The sequence below is a fragment of the Equus asinus genome, chromosome 7 (genome assembly GCF_041296235.1).
Source record: "Equus asinus isolate D_3611 breed Donkey chromosome 7, EquAss-T2T_v2, whole genome shotgun sequence".
NCBI lineage: Eukaryota > Metazoa > Chordata > Mammalia > Perissodactyla > Equidae > Equus > Equus asinus.
The window spans coordinates 70,866,222-70,881,889 of NC_091796.1; the positions used below are offsets into that span (position 1 = coordinate 70,866,222).

The window sequence follows — 15,668 nt, forward strand, 5'->3', positions numbered from 1 at the left end:
CTCTAAATAGGGATAATACGTTAACCAGTTTAGCAGTAAAGTTCCTAATTTGTAGCAAGTGAAATGTTTTAAAGGGATAGATGACTGTTAGAGTCACTATTCATTCAACAAATAATTTTTTTAAAGATTGGCACCTGAGCTAACAACTGTTGCCAATCTTCTTTTTTTTCCCTGCTTTTTCTCCCCCAATCCCCCCAGTACATAGCTGTATATTTTAGTTGTGGGTCCTTCTAGTTGTGGCATGTGGATGCCGCCCCAGCATGGCCTGATGAGCGGTGCCATGTCCACGCCCAGGATCCAAACTGGTGAAACCCTGGGCCACTGCAGCGGAGTGCACGAACTTAACCACTTGGCCACGGGGCTGGCCCCTCAACAAATAATTATGAAGTGCCTACTATGCTCTACCATACTAACTGCCAGAGAGACAAATTTGAAAGTATTAGAGAGGCAGATGTATAAGAGGTGATGTGGTAAGAGCTACACTAAAGGAAGGCATAAACCCCTGTCTAATCACAGAATGGGCCATGCACGATTCTGCTTATGAGGGTGAGAGATCGCTTCCTGGAGCGTGTGACATCTAATGAGTCGTGGAGACTGGGTAGGTAAGAAAGAACCTGGTCCCTTTGGGGAACTGTTCCATGTGGCTAGAGATGTGACTATACAGAGAGGTAGGGGCTGGGTCTTGGGGGCTTTGTATGTTAAGGAGTTACAATGGTATTTCATGGGCAATGGAGAGCCATTGAAGGGTTTAAACTGGAAAGCAAGGCCGGGATAAGTCTTGAATTCTGAAAGTTCCATCTGAATATAGTTGTAACGTAGCCTGGAACAAGCAGCAGACACTGCGATAGCAGGTAGGAGGCAGTTGCAACAAATCAGTCGAGAAATAAGTGCCTCAACTACAGCAGTGACCCTAGAGATGGAGGGAAATGACCTGATTCAAGGGACAGGAAAAACACAGACATGGATAGACATAGTGAGCTGGTGGAGGAGGTGGGAGGAAAGGCAGAGAAGACTCCACAGGGAATCCCAGATTTTTTATTTAGCCAATGGGTGAATGGATGCTACTGAAATGAGGAACATGGAGCGGGGAGCAGGCTTGGGGTGAAGATAATAGTTTAAATTTTCATGTACAGAGTCATAGGTGACTGGGACATTCTGAGAATATCCATTAGGGAACTGGATCTACCAGCCTGGAGTTGACAGCACAGGTTCAGGTCAGGACAGTCACAGCAGGAAGTTGGCAGCTCTGGCTAACAGCAGGAGGCAGAGCAGACAGAAGGCTTGCAGAGCACAGAATTCTGGAGACATTTGGGGACAAACTGCCGTGCATGCTTCAACAGCTCCTGAGGTATTTCCTGCCCAACAGCTTAGGACAACATGACGTAGTTTCCTAATTCCTGCCCTCACTCTTGCCTTCTACAACACCATTCTCCAAAGAATAGGCACAGTGAGATTTCAAACTGTAAATCATGTTACATCCTTCTTTACTTCTCAGATTCAAATCCAAACTCTTTGGCAGATCCCAGCAAAGCTCTACCTGTGCTCTGGTCCCTGCCTCTCTCTCTGACAGGATCTCCTATTGCACGACCTTTGGAATTAACCCTGTGATCCAGCCACTCCACTCTGCCCTCGGGAAGCTGCTGTTGCCTCCGTCTGGAATGCCCTTTTCTACGTCTCCCTGGCTGGCTCCCTTTCATCATTCAAGCCGCTCTGCTGAATGTTACTTCTTCAGAGACCTTTCTTGACCAGTCTAATGTATGTCCCCCTCTACCATTCCCCATTCTCAATCCCACTACCCTGTTATTTACTTTATAGCACTGACCATTATCTGAACCTATCTTGCTTATCTACTGTTTTGGAAATGGTGATATGCAAAGGTAAATTTCCACAATTACTTTTTAAGGGAAACTGGAAAAGTGGGATGGAATCATATAGCTGAAGGTCTTGAATTCTCACTGAAGGGTTTTATTTAATTTTCTAGTTTCCAATGAGCCACAAAAATGCTTGAAGGTCAGTGGCCGTGTCAAATGTTTAAACGTTTGGTTAAATGTTATAAAATGTAATCACTGCACAATACTCTGACCCTAAACTCACTTACTGAGACGCTGTTCACTTTTACTGGCTTAACTACACAGAAAATTGCTAAATAAATGAACTGAATGACAAGAATATAAAGTCTAGATGTAATAGCTGAAATTAATTTGATGGCTTTAACTTGTTTTGTGATAGAATTGTACAATTGGGTCCAAATCTACTTTGTTATCTAATCTCTTCATCTCAGTGGTGGAGGCGCGGAAAAACAGATGTCATATAATTTTAAAGTTAGGACCAAACTGTCCCAAGGCTGAGGCTTCTACACTCAGCAATGCAGCTCTGTCCCTAACTCTTAAGTCAAACCACCGGTGGACCCAACTGTGGTTTAATGAGACTTTGGCTAATGGGAGTGCTTCAAAGATGGGTTATACTGAGCTTTCTTCATAAGGTTGGGAATGGAAAGGTCTTTGGATCTTTCACTTTAATTCCATTAAACCTTATAGAGTACTAGATTCAGATTTTGGAACACCTACATGAATAAGACACATTTCTTTCCTATAAGGAGGATGAAATCTAATCATTTAGCTCTGAGTATGCAGTATAGTTAATTGTATAATTTTGTACAAAAACCAACAGAACTTATTTTTCCAAAATGACTCCTATTGTCTTTATATTTGCCAGCCTACGAAATGTTTGTGTGTGGCTTTTTGTTTTTCTTTTTCCTTACTTTTCTCTGCTTTTCCAGGGATAAACGATTTTGTTATACAAGATATGTATAAATATAAAGTTTATTTAGCATAGTGTTTAGAAAAATAAGTTCACATCATTTCAGAAAACAAATAAAACACTTAATTGTCCAGGCATAAACCCCTATTACAGTACAACATACATACTTGAGATCTCTTTGGTTGGGTAATTCAGCACAGAAATGTTCTGGGACATGCTCCATGTGCCATCACCTAACAGTGCAGTAAAGACTCTGTTATCCCACCTCATGATATACATTCTGTATATTTCCTCTTTGTGTAAGGCACAGTAAAACCATATTGAGTATATAACTGGTCTAAACATACAGTACATGCAACAAAAGAATAAAAATTTTTTGAGAACCCTGAAAGCCAAAAGAGTTACATGCTATACAATTTTGATTAATAAATGTATGGTGGTAATATTAAATTAACATGAAATGTATCAATTAGATACAAAGTAACTGTTAGACTCTATCATCTAAGTTCCAGGAAGACTTTGAAACATCTTTTGTAAAACGTAATTCTTTCCCCCTCTGTTTTCCTGAATTATTTATTTTTATGAGATGATCTGTCAAACATTGTAAAGAATGAAAAACTAATGCACACTTCTCTAACATGTAGCAGGGCAGGCTGCACACATGCCCAGTAATCCAACTTTTAACATGCAAGATGCAAGGGCATATACAAGGAGATTTAAGGTCAGTGTGCAATTTAACTACGGGTTTTTATCTATGGCTATAACATCTACCTGCCTTTCATAACACAGGAAAGGCACTGAAATGTGTACAAGTCAGTATTTTCATTACTATAAATATACATGAGCTATAAAGCAGTACAACACAGGTGCTCTTGCTTGATTGAGGAACAAATGCACCTTCTCTTTAAACAATAGACTGTCCTTTACTAGATGTAACTAAGAGCTAAATGCCAGATTCTGGCTGATAGAGTGCATAGATAGGCTCACACCAAAAATCCCACAGCCAGCAGCAGAGGTTGGGGTTTGAAGGGAGAGTTATTTACCCCTATTCTGATTCCTCTTTGGGGATCATTAGAGGATCATTTGCAGCATCTTCAAGCATTGGTTTATGTAAGAGAAATTCTGCCACACGAACTCCAAGAGTTCTGAGTCCGGCCCTTGCTACTGCAAAAAAAATTTGCAATTCTGTGCAAGGAGATCACGGGGTTTATCTTATTTCATTCACATATATATGGGCTACATACCATCTGGCCCTCATTTTACTGAAGGAATAGAAAAGAACAATAAGTTCTTTATAATGTGCATTGATTGTTACCTGGTATATTGTGTAGCTACCTGGAGTAACTGTAGGGGTATAGCTACATCATGTTGGGACTATGACTGGGTTTCCTAGGTAAGTCTTAAGTTTTGTGCTATCTTTTCTTTTTCTTAAGGGAGAAAAGAGGAAGAACTGTGAATAAAAGAGAGGCTTATCATATTTTTGGAAGACATATAAAACTTTTCTAGTTATATATATAACATACATAACTTTTTAAACCTTCCCATCTCACTTATTGGATGAGTATTTTTAAATAACTAACAAACTCTTGATATTTGTAGCAATCAAGTGGAAAACATCATTTTCACGTGAACTACACTATAGAACCATGTGATTAATCTCAGTCACATGATCAGTACAAACCCAAAGAAAAAACAAGCTGTCCAAGCAGTGGTGGAGCAGAAGAGAGCTCTAAAACGCCTGCCTTGGTTAAAAACGAAACAAAAAACACGTAGTTTCAGCAGTTTAGGAACATTCACTAATTCCACGGAAAATGGGATCTAAGTTCTTTGCCAAAACGATGGGAGAGGAATTCTTCACAGGGTTCTTTATCTATGCCTGCAAGTTCCATTTGTAATAACAACAAAAGTTAAATCCTCTATGGCCCTTAGTCAACATGCTTGGTGATGGGCATGCAGAGATCTTGGTGGACCCTTTGTTCTGATCACAAAGAAAGCAAGATGTGGTAACATCTTTATGTTCAACAACTTCAAGTCCTCTCTGAAGAGATCATTCTCTCACTTTGCAGAGACCAGAGACTTTACTCACTACATTAATGTATTTGCATTATTACATCTCGTGTTCAGAGTCCCGATAGAAAATATAACCACAGCTCACAACATTATCAAACAAGCCTCTTACAGAAACCCAAAGATTTACTTTTAAAGAACATGATAATATAGTGCAAACAGTCATATGTCATAATGTATCAAAATATTTAGAACTAAGATTAAAAAGGACAGAATTTTGCTCAACAGAATTTACATACACTTTGTTTACTTTAAAATGGTTGTTTTCATAGCCTACAGAATTGATGGTAGTCTATAATTATTGTTATTTTCATTGTAAGGAAAAGCATCAACAACAATTAGTTGTTCATCCATTTGCATCATAAACATTATACATAATAATAGAAGTAAAACTTAAGTTCTTTGGATTTAAAGCAATTCTGTGGTGAAATTAACCCTGTTAGATAGTAGAAAAGAGCCATCAGTGCTTCTGTTGACACTTCTGTACCTTAGTAAGAATAATAAAAAGGCCACAAGGTAAAAAGGCACATAGAATTCTATAGAAACCATATTTAAATGAATCAGAGAGTTGCTAAATAAAGAGCAAGGAGGTGAAAAAAAGTACCAAAATTCCAATATTGGGAGTTAGATTTCCTGTTTCAGTGTTATTAATATTGACCTTAATAATTCCTGATAAAAATCATTACTTTTAAAATCCTACAAAAAGTAAAACTTTGTTGGAAATAACTATGTTCACTTCCTGTTCAAACAATAAAAATAAATTAAACAGTAAGAAGACATTTTTCTTTTCAGTTCATAGTGTCTGAAGTATAAGAGAAACATTTACATCATAAATAAAATTCACTGTAATTACTCAAATCCTTGGTTGTGGAACTAATATATTTACACTCATACTGAAGTTTATTTCAGAGTTTTTAGTGGAGTTGCAAACTTTCTCAGCCACACTGAATTATAAGCAATCACATTTGGAAATGTGTAGACAAACTAAGACTTTCACAAAAATGTTGAAAAACAAATGCATATATTCAAAAAAATATACCCTTAGAATAGTGTGGAGTACCGTTTATGCTTCTTAATCTTATCAATGCCCATGGAGTAAAAGTAAACAAAAAAAATTGTATTGTTTCTAATGCTCTGTAGCAATTTTTAATTTTCTATGTTAGGTGTATACATTTTTAACTGAAAAAACTATCAAGTTCCATTTGACCTTAGAATCATAGTAAGTCAACCAAATGATACACTTTGACTTGACATACTTCATCTTGTTCTTCTGTCTCCATCTATTTAAAAGAGAACATACATGAACCAAAAGGCTGCAGTAATGCAGTTCTCCTCCTGTATATTTAACTGCGATCTTTGGGCAGATCAATCCAAAGTCTCTTGATGCATTTACTTGCAAAACTAGTGTTTCCCTTTCAATGGGAAAACGCTTTATGTCCTCAGGGCTTCATGAAAAGATTTGCCCCTTGATACCAGAAAAACAAAAACAAGAAGAAAAATGGGAAATAAAGTTTATAAGTCTTGCATATCTTCATCCAACTGGACAGTTTGGAGCTTGGCAAGCTCTTTTTTGTCTGTTTCCAGGTCTTCACAGACAGTCTCGACCATGCCCTCTAGGACATACTTGGATTTGGAGTCCAGCATCAGTAAGTTACTTGCTGCTTTGCTCTCAGAATTTGTTAAGAAATTCTCTTTTATGTTAGCTACTGACTGCAGAACCAAACGATGTTCTCTGACAAAATCCTGGTGTACTGCTGGGGAGGGGTGACCCACCTGGTCTTCAGCCGTAGGAACGATTTCTCCAAGGGCAGCCTGGGTCATGGGGACTGACAACAGATCTTGACCAGTAATAAGGGAACAGTTCTGAAGAGTTGTATAGTTGGTGCTGCTGACAGACGTCACAGTAGGTTTGCTAGCCACAGGGGCAGACATTGGCTGGCTATCAGCAATGTCAGTGTTCAGCTCGGCAGGATTTAGGAGGGCAGGGGGAGTCAGGGAAAAATTTTGAGCTGGGGATACATTAACTAACGAGGAGGCCAGTGGATGGAGGCTACTCCCGGAGATATTTTCCGAAGACAGGTTTGCATTTACTTGTGCATTCTGATTGACGGGCATCAACTGAGAAAATACCAGGCTCCTCTCCAAGCCCTCTTGTTTAACAGACCCTACAGTTTGGCCTGAATTAGGAACAGTGTATACCACTGCACTGGGAGCAAGAGAGCTCAAGAAAACCTTTCCTTGCTGGACTGTGCTGGACTCACTTGTAAATGTGCTCCCATCTGAAGTGCTTGAATTTACTGAAATATTACCTAAAAAAAATAAAGTACAGATTACCATTGATAGAATTGATGAGGAAAGAAAAAAGTTTTTGTTTTGCACACATGATTTTTCTCAGGTTCAGCAGAATCTTCACCTTGAGCACTTACAATACAGATTCCCAGGCTCCACTCCTGAGAATCTGACTCAGTAAGTCCTAGAACAGGCGTATTTTTAACTCCTCGAATAATTCTGATGATCAAGTGGGAGTTAAAACTACTGATTTAGAAACCAAGCGTGAAAAAAAAAAACCCTTTTCCAAGTTCTAATTTCAGTCCAGTTTCTAGTTCATTATTACTCACTTGATAACTCTCAATCAGTTGATAGTTACTGCTAGCTCTGCCAGTTAGAACTAGAATACACATATGCAAATAAAATGCCTTTGTTCAGGACAAGCTCAGTAAGCGACATAAAATATAAATGGAAATGGAGAAAATACCACATAAAACGAGTTGCCCTGGGGCTTAAAGTTAACCATGTCAACATGTACAGACAAGTTGTAAACTTTTACCAAACTAACCATAAAGTAATGTCAAGTCAACAAAACATTCAATACATTTTTTTTCTTTTGTTGCGCCAGTTCTGAATTTTCAGTGTTGTAATGATAGGAAGAATTAATAACAATGAATTGTGCTTTTTAAAATACAGATTAACATAAAGAACCAGAGCTAATGCGTCTCTAAAAGGTTTGTATCTTTTGAGGCTCTCATTATAATGGTCTGTAGAGACCAGAAGTAGAAAAAGAAACATAAGTAGAAAGCTGAGATGTTCCAATCAGGTAACTCAGACAATGTAGATAAATTGGACACCCCCGGTTCCTCCCCACCCCCCAGCATTCCCAATATCAGATAAAACTCTTCTTTTGGAGTCTTTACATAGGCACAGTGAAATGATGGCAATTATCTTGCCATTGAAGGAAAGGTGGACACGGGGGAGTTTTGTGACAGAATAACTCAGACAGACTGTTCACCCTGATCTTGAATTAGTTGTCCAGTAAACTCTTTATTATTTTGAGAAAACAGCCCAAGGTTAAAGGTAATTCACCTAAAACATTTCCATTCTTGAATTATTAGAATAAATGTGATTATATTACCACTTGTATCGATAAATGTCACTGTGCTGTTTATGTCTTCCAAACATTTTTAAGCACCGTAAATGCAAAGGAATGTCTTTAAAGGAAAATGCTATATTTGATCTTTAAAAAAATTTAACCACTAGAAAGCACTCATCATGGAACTATTGGTGTTAAGAAAAACACTTCTATGTATGTTTGGGCCCTTCGCTAACATAAATGTTTGTTCCAGGCCAAACACATGAAAAAGGCTTTTATTTGAAAACGTTTGCCTTCAACTTTAAAGGTATGCTTTAAAATTCCTGCTGGCTGCTAAAGTGTAGCAAAAAATATCTAAAATAGATGTTTGTTTTGTTGTGTGTATGTTTGTGAAATTGTTTGCCAGTGTATATTCGAACAAAATGATTAGCTATTTTTTGATAGAGGCATAAACAACATAATAGATGTGACATTTTCCCCAAGTGCTATTGAACATAAAATATTTCTGAATTTGTAGAAATTATATATAGTCATAATAATTATATATAGTCAGTCACAATTTCAAAACCAACTGGAAAATAGTACAGGTGCAAAGTATAACTTTATAATGATGGTAAGAAAAATCCCTTATTTTCTCAGGTTGTAAAGTAAGTAAAAGATGTAGATATTCTGCTTTTCCATGTAAATTCCAACTACAGAAAGATATTCTACGTTGTCTAGACATTTTTAAGAAAGGCTGAATCCCCAAATGCTTTACTGAGAGCTGCAACATACAATTACCATAAAGGAACGTTGCTTCCTGGACCCATCTGGTTAAACTTATGCCTTCAACTCACCCAGACAGTCTAAGGATTGACAGCTGTGTCATTTGATCTTAGCTATTTTAACAAAAATGCTATTCTTATTCATATTAAATGTCCCCTTTTAAAAATTAGCTATTACAAAAAAGAACTCTAGGGGAAAAAAATTAACTATTAGTTTGTCATAATTTTCTACGGTAGCACTTTTCTAGGTTACATGTGAGAAAAGTATTTCTGCTTTTCTCCTCCCCCAAAGTTTATACCACGGTTTTTGCTCAAATTTGTTGTCTTTAAAATGTTACCTTCTGTTTAGAAATTTCCCAAAGAGAGAAAAGGGGATAGATCCACACTAAATTATTATAAAACTAAGTACTCTGGCTTTCCTTGTGGTTTTCATATTTTTGCCCTATGTCAGATAGTGACTTAGCTTAATCTTTTCCATAATCTGAATCAATGAAGAAATAAACGCTGCAGGACTATTTGTCCTGCAATGGTTTTACTACCACTTTACCTAAAGAGAAACAAATGTACAGAACGAAACTTACTCCACAATTTTTCCCTTAATGCCTCAAACAGGCTGAAGCTGACCATAGCTGCAGACCCAAAAGAGTTGTGCATATATTGATATCTTTTTCTTTTGATAAAAACCATTGTACAGGAAGCTGATCTTTAAGGCAAACAATTAGTTACTTTGTTTTGGTAAAAATCTAGACTTAGATTTGCTTACAGGAAGGCAAACATGCATTAACATCTCCCACTTCTGAATTCGAAGGCCTATGTGACCTCCACTGCCATTCTAACCATTCCTGTTTCTATATAGAGAAAACGACACAGAGCCATCCAGACTGGCTTCAAGTCAGTGAAGAACTGGCACGTCAGCCACAGCTTTCCTGAATTTCAGACTACTTTCTTTGGTAGATCACCTTTAGTAAAGCCACAAACATATAAAATAAGGCTTACAGTTGCCTTTACAAATAAACCCACACATTTAGGGGACCAGTATACATGCAGAGCAATAGACACCCAATCATATATTCCTGATTTTCCTTTAGGTCTGTTAGTCTTAATTATAGGAGGAACACAAATCAAACACAATTGATCCAGTCGTTTTAGCTTGCTCTTCTAAAACTTTTTGGTCAAATAAATAATGCTTTGGTAAAGTGTACACATTCTTACCAATTGCTCGACTAATTTTGTGTTCTTAGCAATACTATTAATTTTTAATTTTAAAATGTCAAGCAATGGGTTATTTTGTAAGCACCAATTGACTTATCATATTTCTATAATTGTAGAACTGGCAAGACTTGTATTTTTCCATACAGTTGTTAGGAAAATGAAAGCCCATTCCTATGATGCCAGGGAACCAAGCAAGGTGGATATTACATGGGTGTTGTGAAGAAGGAGAAACAAATCACGGCTATTCTGCAGCTGTGGCAGCCAATACGTTCCCTGAACAGTAACATCAATCTACAGCTCTCACCAAATGCGTCATTTACAGCAGCTGGCTAAAACATTCACTGGTGCATTATGGTACTAAATGACTTTTACCTTGTGAAGCTGCCACTGAAACAGGAGGCAGGTGCAGTGGAGAGAATCCAATGCTCCCGTTAAGGAACTGGCTGTTTGCTCCGGAATTGGGGATCTGGACAATGCCATACTGGTTAATCTGCACGGGTGTAGTAAAAGTCACTACAGAGCCTCCGTCCTGGGAAGCCACTGTTTGAATGCCTTCTCTTTTTACCTCAGTGCTGGGTATCAGCCCTGGGAAGGACACAGGGGCACTGGGGCTGTAGGAGGTGGTGGCTGCTGAGTTAGCTGAAGAACTCTGGAGGACTTTGAACTCCTTCACATCCTGGGAGGTAGACCCCAGTATGTCAGTCATGGATATACCATTGCTCACAATGTTGGATGCCATTTTTGGTGGGTTCAATGACACTGTCTGTGTATTTCCCACATTCAGTCCATTAAGGATAACTCCATTGGGTCCCTGAATGAAAGAATTACCATTAAGGAAGACAGGTGAAGTACTTGCAGGTACCAAGCTTCCATTCAACAAAACTCCAGAAGAGCTTAATGATATCTTAGCATTTCCAATTTGTTGCATATAAACTGGCTCCATGTGACTGGAAAGGCTGAGGTTGGTGACACCATCGGAAGAACCGGAGAGTGGATGAGGAGACAAATCCTCATGGCCCTTGCTGGATTCATCTTCAGTGCTGGGATTGCCATCTGACTCACTGTATAAAGAGGGAAATCAACAGTCAGGTCAGGGGGATGACATTCTACACAGTGCCATTTGTTTGGAAAACCAGCCTCTAACCCCACTAAGGGCAGTATTTAAGGAAAGCACAGCAGGAAGTCTTCTAGTCCTATTTAAGCTATGAGGCCCTTCAGCAGATTCTGACAGGAGAGAGAATCTGGGAAGAGGAACTCTCGTATCCCGATCATTTTTACTACTAACAAATTCAGGGCAAGTCCAGAGATCTGAGAGACGTAAACTCAGCTAATAGGACTTACAGGAGAACTGTATATATGTTTTTATAACTTTGAAGTTATTTCCTTACTGTTAAATATGCTGCTGCCTGTAGCATAGACAAAAACTCATTAAATGAGGTGGTCAGTCTTTCATGTTTAGGAACGCCTCTCCTCCCCTCTAACCAATTCAGATTAGTGTGATTTTGGAGGTAAATGAAGCTGCCAAAGGAGCAGGAGGTGGGAGGTCTTCAGTTTTCTTTGCCAGTTAGTTAACAAGAGATCATTTTCTCACCTGCTCCCAAACTTCTACTCCACCAGCCTGACAACTCTCTCATTCAACAAAGTGGCTGTCCTTGATGTAGGAAAGGCACTTTCAACCCAAGAACTGTTATGTGCAGTCGCCTTTGAATCCAAAGGAAGCCATAGGGGCCTATTTAACACACACCATCCAGTGCCCTGGGGAGGTGGGAGGGAAAGGGTGGGGGTCACTCAGCGGCCTTGTAACTGTCGGGCTCCTTCCCCAGCACCCTCGGTCCTTCCGCTGGCCTGCGTTCCTCAGCTCGCGGACTCAGGGGGAAACACCAAATCCGGGGAGGAGCAGTGGTGGGGGTTTCCCATTTGGTCTGGGGCCGGGCAGGGAGAAAGGGGAGTAGGACAGAGGCAGTTTGGAAGCGCGGCGGGACTCGGCCCAGAAGAGGATACGACATCCCCGCAGTGCCCGGCGGTCGGACTGCTTTCATGCCGAGGGGAGGGGATTACCCGGGCTTTGGGCTGCAGGGCCAGGAGCGCAGAAAGCACTTTGATTTACGAGCTGAGGCTGAACCGCCGTCGCCGTCTGCGAGGGTGACTCACCGGGGGTGCGGGTGGGAGGTAGATCCGGAGAGGGGCCTAGACCAGGCAACTGGGCTGGGGGCGGGGGGTGTGGAGTCGAGGGAGGAGAAGCAGGCAGAGTGTGGCGAGGGAGCCCCGGGGGACGCGCCTGGCTGGGGAGCGGAGGCTGCAGGGCAGCTGGCCTGCGCGCCGCGCCCACTCCCCACTCTGCCCCGCGGATTCCGTCCGGGCTCCGAGCGACGGGATCGGCGGCCACAGCGGGCGCGGGGGCAGGTGGCGTGGCGTTACCAATGCGCCCCCTCTGGGTGTCCCCGCAAGTCAGCGGGAGGGTGCAGGCAGGTCGCAGGGCGCGTCTGTTTTGGTTACCGCGGGGCCCGGCTCTGGCACAGCTCTTCCCTCGCTGTTCTGGGCGAGGCACGCCGGAGCCGTCGGGCCCCAGCAGGAGCGCAGGGGCAGGAGCGGCAGGGGCGGGCCACAGCCGGCTCTGGAATGCGCCCAGCGATCACCTTCACTGGCCCGGGCGGGCTCCCCGGCTCCCAGATTCCTTCCCTGAGCAGAACCTTCGAGCTGGTTTCGGATTCTTTCTCTCCTATCCCCGCGGGGCAGGAGACACCATCTCTTTAGGCGACCTTCTCCTTACTTTACTTTGCCCAGCAATACACACAGACACACACACAGCCCAGGTGTCTGACGCGGGAGGACGCACAAAAGAGGTGGAGAAAAAACGATATTTTCGACCAGTTGGGGAAATAAACCTGCCAGTCAAAAAGTTCAGACCCGCCAGGGTGGGCGCTCCAGGAGATGCGGAGTTGATAGCGCCATCACTCCTTTCCTGCTGTCCGCCTTCTGCCAGCCTGTGTCCCTCCCCCTCGCCTCCCCCCGGTACCCGGAGGGAGCCACGCCGTGTTCGGGGGCCGAGGAAGCAGCCCTCCAGCCCCGCTACCCCAGCCGCGCTGAAATCCGACCCGAAGGAGTTCAGAATCAGGTTTCAAAACACTGCAGAGCCGAGCCGCACCAACACCCCACGTTGCCGCGGCCGCGCAGGGACGCACAGCGGGCACGGTGAATGATTAACTCTGTCATATAAAACCTCGACGTCCCCGGACCCCCTTCTGCGCCACCCGCCCCCACCAACACTCTCCTCCCTCCAGAGCGGCCAGGGCGACCTCCTGCGCGGGCCCCGGGGCAGCCGAACCCTGCGGGTCGGGCAGCGCGTGCGCGCCCGGGCCAGTGGGACCCCGCGGCGCTGCAGCCCCCGGCCGGCGCTGGCACCCTCCGCCGGCCTCGGGCGGCAGCGAGAGCGGCCTTCCCGGCGCCTCTGCACGCTCCTTCAACCCGCCAGAACCCGGGAGAGAGTGGCAGCTTCAAAGCCAGCGGGATGGGGGTGGGAAACCGGGCAGCAGTGACCAGCCGAGGTGGGGGCGGGGACTGAGACCAGGGCGGGCGACGAGAAACTTCTGGGGGGAGGAGGGGGAGGGTAAGGAGGCAGGCTCCCCCGCCCCTCACCACTGCTGCCCCCCCCACCCCGACCGGGGAGAGAGGTGGGGGGCGGGGAGAGGTGGGCAGCCGGACCAGGCTGGTGGGGAAGGTAAGCGCCATGTTTGCGAGCACTTGGAGGAAAAGAAAGCTGGGAAGGGGGTGGGGGAGAGGAAGGGGGAGGAGGAGGAAAGTTGGCGCTCACCTTTTGGACTGGGTCTCCGAGGGGTTCCGATCGCGCTGCCGGCGGTTCTTGAACCAGTTGCTGACCTGGGTGAGGGAGAGGCCGGTGATCTTGGCCAGGTGCCGCTTCTCGGCGGGCGAAGGGTAGCGATTTTGCTTGTAGAGCTCCTTGAGCGCGTTGCGCGACTTCTCCTTGAAACAATACACCGTCTCCTCGCCGTCCCAGATGGTGCGGGGCAGGGGGAATTTCCTGCGCAGCCTGTACTTGTCCACGGCGCCCAGCGGCCGGCCGCGGGCGCGCTCGGCCTCGGTGTAGCGCGCCTTGTACCAGAGCTGCTGCAGCAGCGGGTGGTTGGCCGACTCGAAGCTGTGGCTCTCGAGGATGCTGTAGAGCTCGGGGTAGATGCCCTGGTGGAAGGCCACCAGCGCCCGCGCCTTCAGCAGGCTCTCGTTGCCACGTAGCAGGTCGCTCTGGGGCAGGGACCACAGGAACCTGGCCAGGCGGTCCAGGTTACCCCCCTGCTGCAGCGCCTCGCAGACGCAGGCGACATGGTCGGGCGAGAAGGCCAGTGGGGTCTGCGCGGCGGCGGCGGCGGCGGCGGCCGCGGCATGGTGGTGCCTGCCCAGAAGTTCCGAGTGGAGTTGTACCTGATCCGCCGTCGCTCCGGCCGCCGCCGCCACCACCCCTTCCTCTCGGCTCACCCTGGCGGCGGCGGCCGCGGCGTCCCCCGGCTCCAGGGGGAAAGGGGCTGGAGCCGGGGGGCTCAGCCCCGCCGCCGCGCCCCCCGCCACTTCTCGGGGCGCCTCCTGCCCTTCCGAGGCGCTTTCCATCCCATTCTCCTGCTTGATGTCCGCCGCACTTGCAATCTGCCCGGTGGGGGAGGAAGAGGACATTTTTTGTTGTTTATTTTCCTCCCTCCCTCACTCCCTCGCACTCTTTTCCTCTTTCTTTCCCCCTCTGTTACTCCTCCTTCTTCGTCTCCCTCCCCCCTCCCCCCCTCCGGAAAGCCCACTCCCTCCCTCCTGGTTTCGGCTGGATCTGGCCGATCAGGTTTCCCCCCGGCCACGCAGTCACCATTAAGATAGCTGCTAGAGCAAAGTAGTGTAAAAGGATAGCTGCTTTCTGCCGTTCCCCCAACGTGACTCCTCGGGTTGCTGCATACTATATGGCACTGGCGGCCCGGCCGGCCCGGCCGCGCCACCTCATTGGCTATTTCGCGTTCAGAGGGAGGAGGAGACACCGTTTCTATCCCTGTCGATCACCCGCCTCCCACTCCACCCCTTGCCGTTCCCTCTCCCCCTGACCCCCAGGCACCTATACCTGAAGGAAAACACCGACATTCTTTTCAGGCCGTGCTCCTAGGCGGGAAATTACCCAGGGTGGCCTGAAAACTGGACAACAGACTCTTTCAAAGAGAGTCCGTGCATTCCAGAGGGAATATTAATTGTGTGGCCTTAAGGTCTGGATGCTAAACTCTTAACAAAGAATCCACCCTCAGCATCCAGATGACGAAATTTCAAAGACAATTCAGAAGGTTCCTGATATCTCCCCCTTTGCCCCCCTTTCCAATGTCTTTATCAAGGATTTTGTATTGAAAAGGGTCAAGAACGGAATGGCACTAGGGAATGTTCTAAGGGGGAAGCATTTACAGTAAATTAAAATTCCAAAGGGAGAAAAATGCTTGAAAACCTTAAAATGAGCAGCATAA

General features: G+C 44.7%; 1 protein-coding gene across 3 annotated transcripts; it reads right to left on the minus strand.

Annotated features, from left to right (window-relative positions):
• Positions 1–2,804: 2,804 nt before the first annotated feature.
• On the minus strand, positions 2,805–15,139 carry SIX4 (SIX homeobox 4). Of its 3 annotated transcripts, XM_044773696.2 has the most exons (4): positions 15,035–15,139; positions 13,982–14,826; positions 10,543–11,231; positions 2,805–7,136 (listed from the first exon to the last, which is right to left on the minus strand). In XM_044773696.2, exons 1-4 carry the CDS (start codon positions 15,035–15,037, stop codon positions 6,340–6,342), a joined length of 2,334 nt encoding a protein of 777 aa, XP_044629631.2. In that variant the 5' UTR covers positions 15,038–15,139; the 3' UTR covers positions 2,805–6,339. The 3 variants fall into 3 exon arrangements, with proteins under 3 accessions (XP_044629631.2, XP_044629630.2, XP_070369824.1); XM_044773695.2 differs by lacking the exon at positions 15,035–15,139 and having other exon boundaries at positions 13,982–14,942; XM_070513723.1 differs by lacking the exons at positions 2,805–7,136; positions 10,543–11,231; positions 15,035–15,139 and adding an exon at positions 11,768–11,925 and having other exon boundaries at positions 13,982–14,949.
• Positions 15,140–15,668: the final 529 nt, after the last annotated feature.